We start from the raw sequence: 16,960 nt of genomic DNA on the forward strand, positions 1-16,960 counted from the left end.
GCCTCTCCCCCGCGGCGCTCGCCCCTGCTCCCCGCCAGCCTCGCCTGTCCCGCGGCCGCGCTCAGACAACAAAAGCGGACGATGCTGCAGTTGGGCAAGGTCAGGACCTTGCCCTGAAGCCGGGCGGCGGCGCGCACGCCTTTTCCCGGACCGAGGAGCCGTCGCCGGTGGCGGGTGCATGTTCTCCAGGAAGCAGTCGGGCGCCGCGCCGTTGGGTGAGTTGCTTTTCGCTGGGCTGCCGGGGCCGGGCGCATCCTCCTCCTCGCCGTCCTCCTCCTCGTCCTCCTCCTCCTCCTCCTCCTCCTCGCCGCCGGTGGGGGGGCTGGTCCTCCGCTCCCGGCCGGCTGGCGGCGGCGACTGCTGCGCGGTCCTGCCAGCCGGGGGAGGACCGCGATCGCGCCCGGTCCCCGTTCGGGAGACGGCTCTGCCTGGAATGGGGACCAGGGTTAGTGCCTTTCTCGGAGCGGTTAGCAAGTGGCTTCTTGAGTGCTCCCTCTCCCCGCCTTCCCTCTCCCCCGGAGGAGGCGTATATAGGGCAACATCAACAATACTGCTCCCCGCCACCCTCAGGAACAGACCCGTTGCCTTCATGACGTCCCTAATATACGGAGAAGACGGGGTGGGGGTGGGGAGGACTTCCCTCTAGTCTTTTGCCCTTATGTTCAATGTCATTACGATGTTTGGCTAGAACAAAATGGAAATACTTAGTCATATGCGTCCATGGCCGTTTCTCCAGTCCCCCGCTGCTTGCCAGCCCCGGAGCCCCTTTGGTCTATATTTAGCGGTTTCCGAGGAAGCCCTTTCAGCTCGGTGCACAGGTTTCGGGGGCTTCTGCGTCCTGACAATAGAGAGCGAGGCTCCGGAAAGCGCCGCCTGAAACCCAGGTTTGGAACGCTGTGCATGTGTGTGGGAGATCGCGATGCGATATTTGGGGGGCTCGGTAATTAATGGCCGAAAGGCAACGCTGCTTTTCCTTTTCGCCGACCTTCCTCTTCTGGTGTGTAACGTGTTCTCATCGATTGCTGCTCAGCTGCTTCGAGCCACTACGTTCAGAATTAAGTCAGCGGAGAGGTGGTGCAGCCTCCCTGGTCTTGTGGTAGGAAAGCAGTCTTAGGGATTTTTGGGGTGTGTGTGTGTGTGTGTGCGCGCGCGTGTGCGTGATTCCAACAAAGGACAGCTACTTCCAAAACGCCTAAAGTTGTGTGTCGGTGCCCGTGCAGGGGCAGTGAAGGGTGTGGAAATAAAGAAAAAGAGGAGCAGGTTGTGGTTCCAAGATGTTTTGTTCCCCCTGCGTGCTTGCGTTGAACTGATCTGATTCGCTTTGGCCCTGAAAGGTGTTGCTAACAGGCATGCCTGACGTTCTCCAGCAAATATGTTGGTTTAGAAAAGGGATCTGTTACAAGCCTACCGTCGGGCCCGACATGCATAGATTTGCACTTTTTGGAACTATGTGGCCAGTGGTGAGGACGCTTGCAATTTTCTGCGACGACTTCCATGAAAATAGGGAGGTGGTCCAACTACCCAGGAGTTCTCTCATTGTGCATCTTTCCGTCAGTAGCTCAGCGTCCGGCGGTCGTCCTGTTCAGCTCTTTGCAATTAGTAATTCACCCACAGGATTAAAAGGCTTTCAAGCTGCACCACTTCTAAAATCCCATGGAGAAGTGTTTGATATGACTCCTGTAGAATTACAGGGATGCACCTGTGCATGATATTGGGGGCTCTTTCTAGGAGACGTATGACACATAGGGGCGGACATCCTCAGATGTGGACTGGGTGCTTTACATTCCCCTAAATTCTCTTTGCCACACGCAGAATCCATGTTTAATGCTTTTGGGGGAAATGTTAAGTGGCATCCTTACAGCTCTGTGGGCCCCAGGATCTCAGGACTTGAATGAAGATGCTTGGATCTGGAGTTAGATGGTGAAATTTGGGAGGCCTGTAATTATACAGCTAACAAGTCTCAGCGGTGCACGAAGCACCGCCCGGCTTGAGTTAACTCGTTGGTGTGATTAGCTTTACCTGTATCGTATTAGTTTCACCTTCTACATGTTTAGAAAACTTTCCAAGAGCACTTCAAACACACTATGGTGCCCGTTGCATTGGTTTTAACATAAGATCTCTTTCAAAAAAAGAAGCAATAAGTGAGGAAGACATTTCTTTTTTTCTTTTCCTTTAGAGTCTGCTGCTCAGTTTTAAATGTGATTCTTAAAGGACTAGTAGCTACCGTTCTGTGCTCATGTGTGTGCGCGCACAGGCGCCAGGGAGCACGAGTCAAACTCCGTGTGCTGCATATGTGACTTTTATGTTACAGTGTGGCTTGGAAACAATCGGACCTGATCGAATGGCAGTTAGTTGTAGTAAGTACTTGAGGTTGTTTTGCTAATAAAATTGTCATAGCCTTGTGGAAAGGAGTTATTTAATTTGGTGAATGTTTGTGTAGTTGTACAACGTAATCATTATAGATGTCACTAATGTTTTCATTGTTTGTCATAAAAGTCATGCAATGTCGAATTACAATACTTCCAGCAACTTCACATCTAACACAGTATAACACAAGCCAAGGCTTTCTCCCGGTGTAATTGGTTCATTGGCGAGTAAATGAATTTCAAATGAAATTAGTTGGAAAAATCAATTTATAGTTTTGTTAAATAATTTCTGAGGATAATGTCACTTTCATAATGACCTTTAAAATGAAAAATGAAGATATCATATTCTCAAATATAACATTCCTTTTGACATATAATTGAAAATGCAGGGCTCTCCTGAAAATATTATAGAACTTGCTCTTTTCCATGGTGCTGTATGAGAGTTCTCTTTTATACAGTACGCATTTATGTAGTGTTGTTGGAGAGTTCTCTAGTGTAATTTCATCAGGATTTCCTTATGTAAGAAAACAGTAAAACTGAGTTTAAACTAACTTACTGTCATTTGCCTGTCCAGAAAGTCAGGTGTACCTGGTATGGACTAGTGTTTCTGGTCAACAAGACAATTGAACTAAAGTTAGAACTGTTGCATTTTGAACACCCACAAAGGTTCTTTCTTCTTTTCCTCGTGACTGTCCACAGAAGATTTGAATATCCATTTATGAGTGTTTCTCTGTGTGAACGTTATTTTTACTCTGTACTGCGGAATTGATGATGCCGTAGTACTCCTTCTGAAAGTTTTTTTTTTTAATAAAGATTTTTAGTTTTGAAAGATGCCACATAGTTGAGAATATTTAAACTGGAACACCACATACAGAGAATGAATTACCTCTGAATTACCATCAAAGCATGAAATACCAAGAGAAGTCAGGCATATTTTTTGAATCTGGTACTGCCACTAAAGGTGTGGTAGAGTGGGTCTTCATGGGCTGATTCACAAGTCAGAAGAATATTTTCAAGCCTGATTCTTTAGTTGGCTTCCGTGATGGTTTTCATCCTCCATATTCCAAAGGTATCTTCAGTACTCTGATGGCTTGCGAAAAGTGGTATGTGGGTGTCGGGTGAAAAGTTAATTTGAGTGGGAGCAGTTCACGGTATTTGTTGCTGGCTTCACGTTTATCTGATTATATGCCAAAGCAACAGCTTTTTGTATTAATGTAAAATATTAAACATGTCATAGATAAATAGTTTCTATCACATTGTCTGCCAATCTAGCCTACTGATTAATACACTGCCTGGTTGGGTTTAATGAATCTAATTATATTCACAAACAGTACCTCTAATAGAGGAAGCTCACAGAAATATTTGATCGTGCTTTTAGTCCATTAAAAATGTTAAAACTCATAACAAAAGTGTGTAGTTGTAACACTTGTAGTTGTTTCTCTTTTGCTCACATCACTGTTAAGTGCGCTCTCAAGCTCCCTATCATGGTGAATTGATTTGTAGGAAATGTCTTAGCTATATTAGGATATTGAAGTTATACTCTGTATCAACTAGTTTTGGACACATTGGGAATTATGGCTAAATAAGTGAAGGAGTATTTCCTGGAAGCATTCCATCTCTGACACACATTCCCGTGTGTCCCTTGGGGAGGTTCCTCAAAAGTTACCTGTAAAATGAAGTACATCTATTGAAAATGATTCCCTTACTTGTCACTTCATATCAGAAATACATTTCTAGAGGAGAAAGTTGGGTTCCGACCTACAATAAAAAAATATATGTGTGTGTAAGTATATGTGTGTGTATGTGTTCCATATATTATATATGTTAAATACACGTGTAAAATAATGAAATATGTTTATGTTATAGTGTAATGCTGTTTGGGATTTTGTTTTGTGTGGGTGCAGAGATGTGGAGAGAGTGTTGGCTCTGGGCGGGTCCAGTCTGTCTCTTCTTAGCTGTGTCCTTGGCCATTTATGCAATACTCAGACTTTTGCTCGGTTTTCTCAACTGAAAAATGGGTACAACAAGATAGAATGTCGGAAAAGTTTGATTTCAGAATCAAGTAAGGAAGAGCACAAGTGGATGGTCAATTATGAGCATTTGTATAAACATATGAGATATAGATCTGCATTTAAGGTGGATATTTGTGCTCCATTTTTGTATTATTAAATATGTCCTAAAGGCTGCCACCCTCTCGAACAAAGGCTGTTCAATGGATATATTCTCTTACTACTCCTATTGCAATATTACTTTATTACGTAGATTTTCGTATAAAGTATATCAAGTTTTCTAGTCTACAACATAGCAGCCCTTTGAGTTTTAAAATATATATTATTTAAGCTAAAAGAGAAGTAAATTGTATCTCCCAGCACTATTACTAATAAAAAAGATTCTATTCAGAGTCAGAAATTATAAACCTTGATACTCTCTATTAGTGTTTATATTATTCATCTGATTAAGATCAAATTTTCTACAAAGACTCATATTATACAAAGAATATCATAGACAGATGAGGAAACACAACTTCATTTCCTGTGAAGTCAGGTATGAAACACCTGCTCTGTTTGGAACCACAGAGCATGAATCCTATGATAATATCATTGTTACAAACATAAAGAAACCTTAAACAGCTAAATTTATGATGTAAAGAGAAGACTCACCCACCCCACCTCCCCATTCAAATCAAGTTTTTTTTTTTTTAAGTTTATTTATTTACCTTGAGGAAGAGAGAGAGAGAGCGTGCGCACATGCACATGAGTAGGGGAAGAGGGGCAGAGGGAGAGAGAATCCCAAGCAGGTTCCACGTTTAGCACTGAACCCCAATCGGGGGCTCAATCTTATGATAATGAGGTCATGACCTGAGTGGAAATCAAAAGTCAGTTGCTCAACTGACTGAACTACCTAAGCGCCCCTAAAATCAAGTTATTGAAATAAAAGTGTGTGTTGTGGTATCTTTTTGACAATAAAGGGTAATTCTAACTCAGTGCCTTCAGTAAAGTGTCCAGCTCCTCAGGGTTTGACTATAGGGGCTCCTGTGAGGGAGAACTTTGATTTTTAGCAACATAATTTTTACCACACTAACGTTTGGATGTATCTTAGGATTCGTTACACAATGTGACATGTTTAACAGGAGACTAATTTATCTGAAGTCAGAAAAACATTCTGACAATAAATATGGTTATTTATATTCAAATTTATGTGTTGTTGTGGGAACTGCCAATTATGTTACCAGAGTAAAATGCATGCTATAATAAAAGACCTTTCTGCCTTTTGGTTCAGAGTGAGTGGTAAGCCAATTATGTTTGGTTAAATAGATTTAAGTACCAAAATTTCTACAAATTTTGCGTGATACAGAATGTATTATTAAAGGGGATATTTAATTTGTAATGTTAGATGATGAAGAATAGACAGACTTTAATTTTATCATGGAAATCAGCTAATACATTTATCCTGCATTGGGGTAAGGGCTAAGTTTTCTCATGAAGAACTTTTTTTTTTTAATTGTTGCTTAATAGATGTGATTATCACAACTGTTATTAGAAAGTTGATCCAATAGGTATATATTAAGAAAAATACATTGTGTATACATGTTTTATTTAGTTTATTATTTCAGTTTTGCAGGTTTTAAGTAATCTTACAATGCTTTAATGTTTTTTCATCTAAATGTGCAACAACATAAATCACAAAAAGCTATACATTTACCTTAAATTATAAAATGTGCCAAAATGTGGATTGCTGGGGTCTTTAAGAAACCCAATAAATACCAGCCAGGACCCTTACCGTTTCTGAAAAAGTTGATAGTTTGAATGAAAAAGAAGTAAAGGAGTAGCCAGCATGGGAGAAATAATCAGGTTTGATTAGATGTCGCTTGATGTGACGGCCAAATGACACTCCGGGACCTTGGCCCTCTCCCCCTCTCCCTTCCCGCAGGGACAGAACTAGCTCTGAGCTCCAGAGCCTAGCCTTGGCTCTCTGCAGGAAGGGAGCTCTTTAGAGGAAGAAGGAAGGAACTAGCCAAGCTGCTTCCTTTATTTTTTCAGAAACAGAGAAAGTGAAGGTCTGGAGAGAGGCCAGAGTGTCACATGAATTAAGTTCCCTTTACCTGGAAGAAAATATCAGAAGTAGAAAGGAAGTATTCCGCACTGACATGGTTTATAAAGAATTCTGAGTATAATAGCTTCCACAGTGTTTTGCTTAGAAGTTGAGCTCTTTAAATATTTTATGGTAGTTTGACACTGGATCAGTATTATCAGCGGAGTGTCTAATGCCCTGGCTGATTTATAGGGAGTGTGGTCCATGAAATTCAGCTGATTTATGTATTGCCCACTTTAAAATAACTCATTCTCAGTGTTTCTTCCCTGCTCTCCACGTTCGACTTTGACTGCCAATAATTGGATGGCCTTGTAAGTGGTGAGAATTGGGCATAAAAGGGACAGTGTCAAAATCTGACTTCCCAAACCCATATATAAATAATGATCCATGCGAGCTGTTATCTACAGCCCTTTCTACCTCAGTGTAGATAATTAGAATTTGGCTGGCCTTTAATGTTTTAACTTTTCATAGGAGCAATAATGGACACCATCAAGAAAGAAGAAAAAGGTGAATTTCTAAGGAAATGTGACGTTTTATTTGACTCCGAGCATGACCACTCAACCTTAAAAAAGCTCCCTTCTTAAAATAAATTTTATTCTTCTCTCTCAAATAGTTTGTTTGGACTTTCAAACATTAGAGTAAGCTAGCAGTCATTACTTTCAGTAATGCAATAATTTGATTCCCAGGAAGAGCAGGTTCTTTGGCAGCAAACCAAGTCTTCCAAGTACAGAAAAGCCAATTGTCTCTAACACAGCTCTCACTGGCGACTCTGGTGTTCCCCTTCCCTCCTGCCCCCCACTGGATAAGGAGCTGGGGAAGAAGATCTCCAGAAAGGCAGAAAGGTGAAATGGGCATCATCTGAAAAGTCTCAGAAACAGTAGAAATCATGTTACATTTACCCAACTCATGGAAGTTGGTGCAGGAAGCTTGGGGCGTGTAGTGTGTGGATCAGATTGTTTGGCTTGAATTGGGCTGGAGAAGAGTAATAATATTAAATCCCCTGTAGATGCATAAATGTATTATGACACGTCTACCCAAAGGAACATTATACAGTTAAGAGTTATCTCTTCTAAGAAAGTGGGGAGTGTCCATGACACTGAAGCTTGAGAAGGTTAAGAAGCAAGGCAGAAAACTGTATTGAATATGATACCCAGCGCACATACCCATACACACATCCATCCAAATCCAAGACCGTAGTGTCCATGGCAGGTTTCAAGAGCTTTGTTCTTTGTATGCTGTCTTTCCAGCAAATATATAAAAGTTTGTTTTCTATTACACCATTACACAGAACAAAAGTATGTTTTCAGATTTGAAGAGAATATATTTTTGCTTTGGGATAAATTTCATTAATTAGCTGAATGCCTGACTGAAATGAACAAGGCACATCCTTCATGGAGTGTATATTACATATATTCTGTTCAGTGCTACACCTGGGTTTTCTGTTTTTAAAGTTAAGTGTTTTGAGTCAGTTTAACGCAAGCTGATGACTTCTTGAGAGCTGTGTAGTGTATTAGTGAAATATTTTTCTCTTTTTTGAATAATGTTTTTTTTTTTTGTTTTCAAAAGAAATGTGGCATCATTAAAAATTTGAAAGTACGGGAATGATGCAAAGAAACTAAAGTTCATGCATGATCTGAAGCCACAGAAATGGCCCTATTTATAGCAGAATGCAAATTCATGTACATTTTTAAATTTAGAAGATTCCTCATATTCTGTTTTGTTACTTTTTAACACAGAAAACCGTTTTTTTTGGTATAGTTTGTATTCATTTTTAGTGTCTGTTTTCCATACCTTTATGTAACATCATTTACTTAAATAACTTCCTATCTTGGGAGATTGATGGCATTTTCGTTTTTTGGCGATTTATGTGATGCTGTGATTAAAGCTGCATAGTTTTCATCAGGCTGTTTTCTGTAGATTATTTCTGAGAACTGGATGTTTTCAAAGCTGTTGGTAGATGTTGTCAATTTGCCCTCAAGAAAGGTTATGTAATTTACATTTCCTTCAATGAGGCAGGAGTGTGCCAATTTCTCCATGATTTCAAAAACTGGGTATGATAATTAAAAACACACAACAAATTCCAATTAAGGGGAAATTGTGTTTTCCTGTGATTTAATTTGCTTCTCTGTGAATATGGCTGAGGTTAAATATTACATACATTTATGAGGGCATCCTAATTCTTCTGTAAATTGTCTTTTTGTATATTTTCCACATTTCCCAATTGGCTTATTTACCTCATTTCTTATTGATTTATAATACTTCTCTGTGGTAGTTATATTATCCTTTGCCATTTTTTATGAGTGTATTCCTCATTGCATTCTTATTTTTAAAGCACAATTCTAAAACCTATAGTTACATGTATTCCTTTTTCTTGGAGGAGAGGGGGTTGCTCTTTCAGGGGGCATGCTATTGTTTCCCGACTTTGTCCCAGCAGTAAATATGGTAATGGAGCAAATGGTGGAGGGAGTGTTTAATAGTTGTATCCTGACTTGACTGAGTTCATGTCTCAGCTTTTCCATTTTCCTTTACTTATTTAGTGTTTATTTATTTTTGAGAGAGAGAGAGAGAGAGAGACAGAGCATGAGTGGGGGAGGGTCAGAGAGAGAGGGAGACACAGAATCCGAAGCAGGCTCCAGGCTCCAGGCTCCGAGCTGTCAGCACAGAGCCCATTGTGGGGCTCAAACTCATGAACTGCAAGGTCATGACCTGAGTTGAAGTCAGATGCACAACTGACTGAGTCACCCAGGTGCCCTCCATTTTTCTATTAGCAAGTGGATAAGTTACTACTGAGCGCCACTGTTGGTAGAGGGCAGATAATTCCTGTGTTTCAGGATGTTGTGAAGGTAGATTAAGAGACTATGGACCTCACATGCATACCAGAGAATCTGGTATCTTTGTGAACCTCAAAGATAGCTATTTCTTAGCTATTTCTACTGTCCTTTTTTTTTATTTAAAAAATTTTTAGGTTTACTTATTTTGAGAGAGAATGAGAGAGCATAAGCAGGGTAAGGGCGCAGAGAGAAGGAGAGAGAGAATCCCAAGCAGGCTCCGCACTGCCAGTGCAGAGCCTGATGCAGGGCTTGAACTCAAGAACTAGGAGATCATGACCTCAGGTAAAATCAAGAGTTGGATGCTTAACCGGCTGAGCCATGCAGGTGTCCCTCTATTGTAAATCATGAAGATGACACGTCTTTTTCTCTAACTCTGGATTTTGCTTATTCCACAGGAAGCATAATTACACAGCTGCACAGGCTTAGGGACCTCTGTGGGACGGGCCAGGTGTTCGCCAGAGTCTGGGGCTCACAGGTGGAAGGTCTGTGTGTGCTGCTCTCATCCCCCCTGTGGCCTCGCTGACGGAGTGTGCCAGTTCTCTTGGAAGAGTGAGGGTGAAATTCTTAAGCAAATATATGATTTTCCAATTCACAGATAATATAGACCCATATATATATTTCCATATCATATGTGTGAATGTATGATGTCCTGTTTCACAGATAATACAGATACGTATCATATCTATATCATATGTGTACCCTCCAGTACATGCACCTTTCTGCATAGGACACCCACTTCACACTGGTAATCTGTCTTTTTATCATTGATTCTCAAATCGTAGGATAATCATTGGCAGATAGTAAACACTCAGTCAATTATTGCTATGCATACATCCTTGTTTTTATTGTCAAAGCTGATTTGTTTGGTTGCTCTCAGCGCATTTTGGGTACTGAGCACTGTGGCATTCTGGAGGGAACATGGAATTAGGATTCTGAATTTGGGGATCCAAATCATGAAATCATCTGTTCTCTCCTGTGACCTTGCATCTGGGCCTATTTTGTCATTTGCTTATTAGGGTCAACACTTACAGTACTTTTTTTGTGAATGTGATATTATAATAAATGTGAAAATGCTTTGGGAAATGCCTTCATAATAAGCATTTAAGTATAAAATATATTTCCTGAAATTTTTGATGTGCTTGAAAAGCAGGTGTTTTTGTTTTTTGTTTTGCTTTTTTGATGACTTGAAGTCAATAGATTTTCTCGTTTGTAAAATGAAATCTTTGACCTCCATTATGAACATGGTTATGAAATGCTCAGTCTCCTAATGCTTATCAGGATTCTGTGACATTCCAAGCCATTGGGTATCTCTTAGAGGAAGAACTGTCCTTTACCCACCATTGGAAGTAATTCCTGTTGTTTCTTTATACCACTTAAAAATTATGTCACATCAAATTGGCTCAAAAAAAGGTTCTATTTTTTTTTCTTTTTGCACAGATATGTCCTGCTTCAAAGAAGAGTAAAAATGAGGCCCCATTGTCCCTCAGGGATCGAAGTCTGTAGAAACATCCCCGGAGTATTATTTTCTCTCCTGGTGGGGGGCTGAGTTTGGTGTCCGGAAGGCTTCATCAGGACACTTTCAGAAGTGTGAACTGTAGCTGGCTTCCATTTTTTTGAGCATCTGTCCTTAAATACTTTGAACAAAATTTCAGAGAATTCTTATCACTCTAACTGTAGGCTGCCAATAGGAAGAAATCGTGTGTAAACTTATGAAAAAAACAACTTTAATTTGTTTCCTGGTCTCAAAACCTTTGAAGGGGGTACAGAAGGGAAGTTCATATCCCCCCAGTGCATATGCTACTTAGCAGTAAAGGTTTAGGTACTCACCGGGAGATGCTAATCAATCATGGTTTTGCTTGTGCTTCTAGCAATTTCACAGACAGTTCCTTTTTTATTTTTTTAATTTAGCTTAGGGCAGGTTGTGTGAGGAATTGTAATGTGATTCTGTGCTTTGTGCTGTAGCAGTTGAGAGGTTCATGGTGTGCTTCCAGCTTGTACAAGTGAACCCCAGAAAGAAACAGGGTGTAAGAGGGTAAGGGGCAAGTGAACAGCTCGGGGACCTTGACCCTCAGGGGATCTCTCTCCTTCATCTGCGAACACAGACTGTGGAGAAGAAGACTATGTTCTCGTGACTTCCGACAGAGGGATGGAGGGCTCCTAACACCTGGGAAGTTTGGACATTTTAAGAAGCAAGAGGGAGAAGGAAACTTAAACTAGTTTTTGGCAATATACTTTTTTTCCTTTCTTTTTTTTAAATTATTTTTTTATAAATTAAAAAAAATATGTCTTTATTTTGAGAGAGAGAGACCGAGAGCAACTGGGGGGAGTGGGGGCAGAGAGAGAGACGGAGACATAGAATCTGAAGCAGGCTCCTGGCTCCGAGCTGTCAGCATGGAGCCTGATGCGGGGCTCGAACCCAGGGATGGTGAGATCATGACCTGAGCCGAAGTCAGACGCTTGACTGACTGAGCCACCCAGGCACCCCAACAGACTTTTTGTCAATGTGCTGGTCAGTTGTTCATGGACTAATCCATCCAATCAACAAACCTGGCTAAGTAAGTTTAAGATTTGAAGAAGCTAGACCTAAACCCTATATGTTATACAGAGTAGCAAATGCCTTAGATTATACGTTAAACAAAGTAGCAAATGCCATGCTATTCCGGGACCAGGTAACCTGTTCCCCCAATACTACCCCCCCCAGTGGTTTAGCCAGTTTCTCTAGTTGAGGACTGACCACATCTGTCCAGTTCAGACTTGGATTGCACTTGGTGCATGCCATTCCTGAGCACGCCTTGTTTCCTGTCACTTCTCTGAAATCCTTCCTTGCCTTCTGACTGTCAGGCTTGTGAAAACACATTATATAATTGTGACCAGGACTCCAGATCTTTCCACATGAAGCATAAATACTTTGCATTTGCACAGTGTAAAAATTTGAGTTTTATGTGGCCTCCCGGCAGCTTGTCAAATTATGTATTTTGTGCCAGTGGTTCCAGAGCTCCAGGTTGGCAAGTGGGAGAGCGGGGTGATAACCTGGCAAAGTGCTGTCGCAGTTGAATGGGGTGTGGGAGGAAATACAAGCAGAGTTAGTCCTTTGAGTCGTATAGCGTGTTCGTCATCACAAAGTTCTTCTCCATATTTCATCTTTTGAACGTTGAGGATGAGCATTTTGAAAGCGATGTAAAAGATTTTTGAGCCAATAGTGGATTTTGTCATTTTTGCTTATTCTCAGAAGCACTTTAGGTAATATTATATCCGACTTTGAATATACATGCTGCTCCTTGCAATCATTCATCATTTGAGCTCATTGGGATGTGATGGGTTCAGGATTTGGTGGCCGGATGACTGTGTGTATGTGTGTGTGTTTTAGCTCTGACTCAAAGAAGATGCTTTTGAACTTAGAGTTGTTTTCAGTTTCTCTCACTGGCCTTTATGCTTACAGAGCTGCGTTTGGTGCCCTTGCTTTTTCTTCTTCTTACTTTTTGGACGCATTGCTTTGTGGACTTTGAGAGATAATTCTGTTTCCTGTTTGTTGTACCTTATTGGTTTTCAACATGTATGCCCATGATTTACATTGAAAGGCTGCCTGCATTTTGTAGGTGTAATTCCAGATTTTCTGCTTCATAGTTTTCATGTAAGTAGAGCCTTATGTTTGCCACTCTTGCATCTTTGAAGACAGGTCTGATTAGGCATTTGGGACAAGGTAGGGCTGCTTTCACATCCATTATAAGGCACTGAGAAGGGCAGCGAAGGCAAGTGGGCCACCCTGGTGGATGCGTGTGGTGCCAACACTTTGCAGTGACTCGGTAGGCACATGGAAATGTTTGTCATCATCACATTTAGAAGCTAGGCTGCACGTGCATATTAAGCTAAAAAATATAGATGCACTGTGAGATTTCAAGTGTGGTGATATGCTGATGTACGCTATCATAGCGAATATTTTGATGTCAGAATTTGTGAAGCTGTGTGTGGGTCACCAGGAGAAATGGTAGAACATCCTGACAGTGGGTCTATAGGCTGCTCCGTAGCACTGAGTGGATAGTTGGGTCCCATACTGTGTGGCATAAATATTACTAAACCCAAATGTGAGGACATGTCAGGTTTCCCTCAGCCACAGAAGCTCAGGAAAATGTCCAATGGCTTGTCCTTTGTGGTGGTGGACGGACTTCACTAAGTGAAAACATTATACCAGATAGTCTTAGCTCAGGCTGGGGTAACAAAATACTATGGACTGGGGGGTGTAAACAACAGACATGCATTTCTCACGGTTCTGGAGGCTGAGGAGTCCAAGACTGAGGTGCCTGCTGATTCGGTTCCCGGCGAGAGCTCTCTTCCTGGCCTGTGGGTGACCTCCATCTTTCTGTGCCCTCATGTGGCATGTCCATGGTGCATGTATCTTTCTTTCTTTCTCTTCTTATAAGATCCTTCATCCCTTTATGAGGACCTCATCTCATGATGTAATCTAACCCTAATTACCTCCAAAGCTCCAACTCTAACTACCATCACGTTAGAGATCTGAGGTTTCAACATACACATTTTGTGGGGATACAGACTTCCTACCCATGACCTTCTATCCAGGGTCCCAATGCCCAGAAGGCCCACCTCTGGTGGAAGCTTTGGGGTATTTGATATTGAATTCTTCCCTAAATGAATGAGAATCACTGATTGATTATCTGGGTCATTTTTTATGGTATTCTAAATTATTTTTTAGTTCACTTTAAGTCTTTTGCTTTGACTTAAAAATTGTAGACAGTGACACAGAACAATATGCTAGATAGAATTCCTAGGCATACATTTCATTTTTTTCTTAAAGTTTGTTTAGGGGTGCCTGGATGGCTCAGTTGGTTAAGGTCATGATCTCGCAGTTTGTGGGTTCACGCCCTGTGTTGGGCTCTGTCCTGACAGCTCACAGCCTGGAGCCAGCTATGGATTCTGTGTCTCCCTCTCTCTCTGTCTCTCCCCTGCTTGCACTCTGTCTCTCAAAAATGAATAAACATTAAAAAAAAAGTTTGTGTATTTATTTTGAGAGAGAGACGAAGAGAGAGAATCCCAAGCAGGCTCCATGCCTCCAACCCAGAGCCCAATGTGGGGCTCAGACTCATGAACCTTGAAATCATGACCTGAGCTGAAATCAAGAGTCGAATGCTTAAACAAGGAAGTCCCCAGCTGCCCCCTAGATACATTGTTATATTAACATATGGTGTTCCAAACATTTTTGATCATATTTTAAAGCATTACATGGATGCTCCTCATCTTGGTTGACTCTTCCATCTCTTCTCACCTTCCCTCTCAAAGATGCTGATCCAAACTCCCATCACTTCTTACCAAGATTTCTGTAGCAAGCCGCTGGCTGGCCATTTTCCTGTGCTTCCTTCAAGTTCACTCCACAACAGCTGGGCATCTCCTTTTAAGTCCTCTCGTATCTTGCCTTTGCTTAGAACTCTAGTAATGACACAGAGAAAAAAGTTCAACTTCTTCCTGTCTTATCTCACCTCTGTCTTCTCCCAGTAGTTTATTAGGCTGTGGCCAATTTGGCCATCTCTCTGTCTCTCCTAGTCATTTTACGAAAGCTGATCCTATAGTGGGTTTCTCACCTAAAAATGTGTTTTATTTTCTTCTCAACATGTAAGAGAACTGGAAATCATCTCCTCTGTTTATTGGTTTGAAAGTTTATTTTCATTTCTTCTCCCATTAGAATGCAGCCTTTGGAAGGTTGGTCATTAAAAAGACTTTAAAATTTGGAGCACCTGAGTGGCTCAGTCGGTTAAGTATCCAACTCTTGGTCTTGGCTCAGGTCATGATCTCATGGTTTGTGGATTTGAGCCCTTTGTGCAGATCTGTGTTGATGGTGTGGATCCTGCTTGTGATTCTGTCTCTCTTTCTCTCTGTCCCTCACCTGCTTGTGTTCTCTATTTCAAAATAAATAAAATAAAATGAAATAAAAAAAACTTTAAAATTCATTGTATACTCATGTAGTAGCAGTAGGAATTCACCAGGATTAATGTCTACTTGGCTTCGAGGAGTGATCTTATGCAGGATAAATTTTTAATACCCAATAATCATTGAATCATATCACAGATATATGTTGAAGTCGAAGACAAGATAGAAGACAGGTCATCTATCACTGAATGAATGTCAGAGACCAATACAATGATTAGTTACTAAGAGCTGATACGTTTCCATGCGTGGATCTAATATAATGCCTTCGCCTCCCAGATCAGCTGTCATATGATTTCCCAGCATCCTCAAGTATAGCAGGCCGTTTCTCAAAGGTGGATTATCTCATAGTAAATGGGATATAAATATGCCAGGAATTTTCCTGCAGGAGGACATTAAACTTACTTTTAGAACAAAAACTAACAAACAAACTGTATGAAGTTTTGCTTTTTCCAGCATGCTAAAGCAGTGGGTGTGAAACACAGGGAAATGTTGATTTAGGTGATAATTTCCAAGATATTCTTTTGTCAAGACATTATCTTAAAGTATTGATGAATATAGGCGATAATGGGAAAAGTGATCATATAGGATTACCAGAAGTAGATTTATTTCCGTAAGGTAAATTTATATTACATTCCCTGTTATATTTAAATTGGAGATATCATCTGTGATTTGGAATATTACCAGCTGAAGGAAAAGTAAATTATTTTAAATTACTACAGCATTATCTAAATGTTACTCTTGACATAAACCCTTGAATGATATATGTTGGAAATTTTGTGACTAGTTTAATAAAGAATAAATGGTAATGTGTCAGGGATATGGATTTTTTAAACTGCTGCATATTAAAATATCACAAGCCAATTTATGTGACTTTGATATTTTCATAATTGCATATTTACTTATATTTCATCTCGTACAGGAAATGTGTATAACGGAGTTGATATTAACAAAATATTAAGTATTTGCTTTTATAAACTTTAAGGTCTCATGTTTGGACTCTGCCACGAAAAAAATCTCCTTTTTATTTAAATTAGCTGTGCCTTTATTCAAATCGTTTTTCACTGAAAAACAAAACCTCCACCTAGCAGATTAGATTGAAGTTACTGAATTATTGTCATTAGGTTGAAGAAGTTCCTTTTAAGTCACAGGGTGGTTTTAGGGTGTTTTTTTTTTTTTTTAATGTTTAAAGTTGTTGCTATCCACTCAAGCAAAAATATGGATTAAAATGTTTCCTATTGCATTGGCTACATATTTCTGCAACTTTAGCTTTTGAATCTCTCCTTGGATTAGGTCTTAAAATAATTGGCAGTTCAGTCTTGGAGAACAGTTTGGCAGTCTGTAGCAGGTAGAGTGTCATCTGTGACCTTGTCCAGGTGCCGGCCACCTCAGGAGTTCAGTGTGAGGCGGCGGGCTCCTTCTCACAGTGTTTACCTGTTGACATTCAGCATGCCAGTAATTCCTGCTTTGGTGCTGAGTCTTATGCAAAGAGAGAAGCGGGACCCTCACCTGATTGTTTACTGAGGGCTGTACAGGTCTTGAAACGGTTTTAACTAAGTCATCCTGGGAAACGCAGGCCCAGGTTGCTACGTCATTGAGAGTGTTAGGTAGACCCATGTGAAATGGCTGACGTGCAACTTTCTTTGACCTGCGAAAATGGCAGTTTAAGCCAAATCATTGATCTCATTAATAGATGAGTTAATTAATAATTGCAAAATAACAAGTATACTTTTTTCC

General features: G+C 40.7%; 2 protein-coding genes across 2 annotated transcripts in view; one reads left to right on the top strand and one right to left on the bottom strand.

Annotated features, from left to right (window-relative positions):
• Positions 1–6: 6 nt before the first annotated feature.
• Positions 7–1,000, bottom strand: LOC115293283 (U1 small nuclear ribonucleoprotein 70 kDa-like). The gene is made up of 2 exons (XM_029941071.1): positions 705–1,000; positions 7–428 (listed from the first exon to the last, which is right to left on the bottom strand). The coding sequence occupies exons 1-2, from the start codon at positions 710–712 to the stop codon at positions 101–103; spliced, it is 336 nt and encodes a 111-aa protein (XP_029796931.1). The 5' UTR covers positions 713–1,000; the 3' UTR covers positions 7–100.
• Positions 325–16,960, top strand: part of LOC115293567 (catenin delta-2-like) — a gene marked incomplete at its 3' end in the record, with an annotated part of 535,470 nt that continues 518,834 nt past the window's right edge. Inside the window, exon 1 of the mRNA XM_029941286.1 lies at positions 325–445. The remainder of the gene's footprint in view (positions 446–16,960) is intronic.

The sequence above is a fragment of the Suricata suricatta genome, chromosome 6, assembly GCF_006229205.1.
Source record: "Suricata suricatta isolate VVHF042 chromosome 6, meerkat_22Aug2017_6uvM2_HiC, whole genome shotgun sequence".
NCBI classification, from domain to species: Eukaryota; Metazoa; Chordata; class Mammalia; order Carnivora; family Herpestidae; genus Suricata; species Suricata suricatta.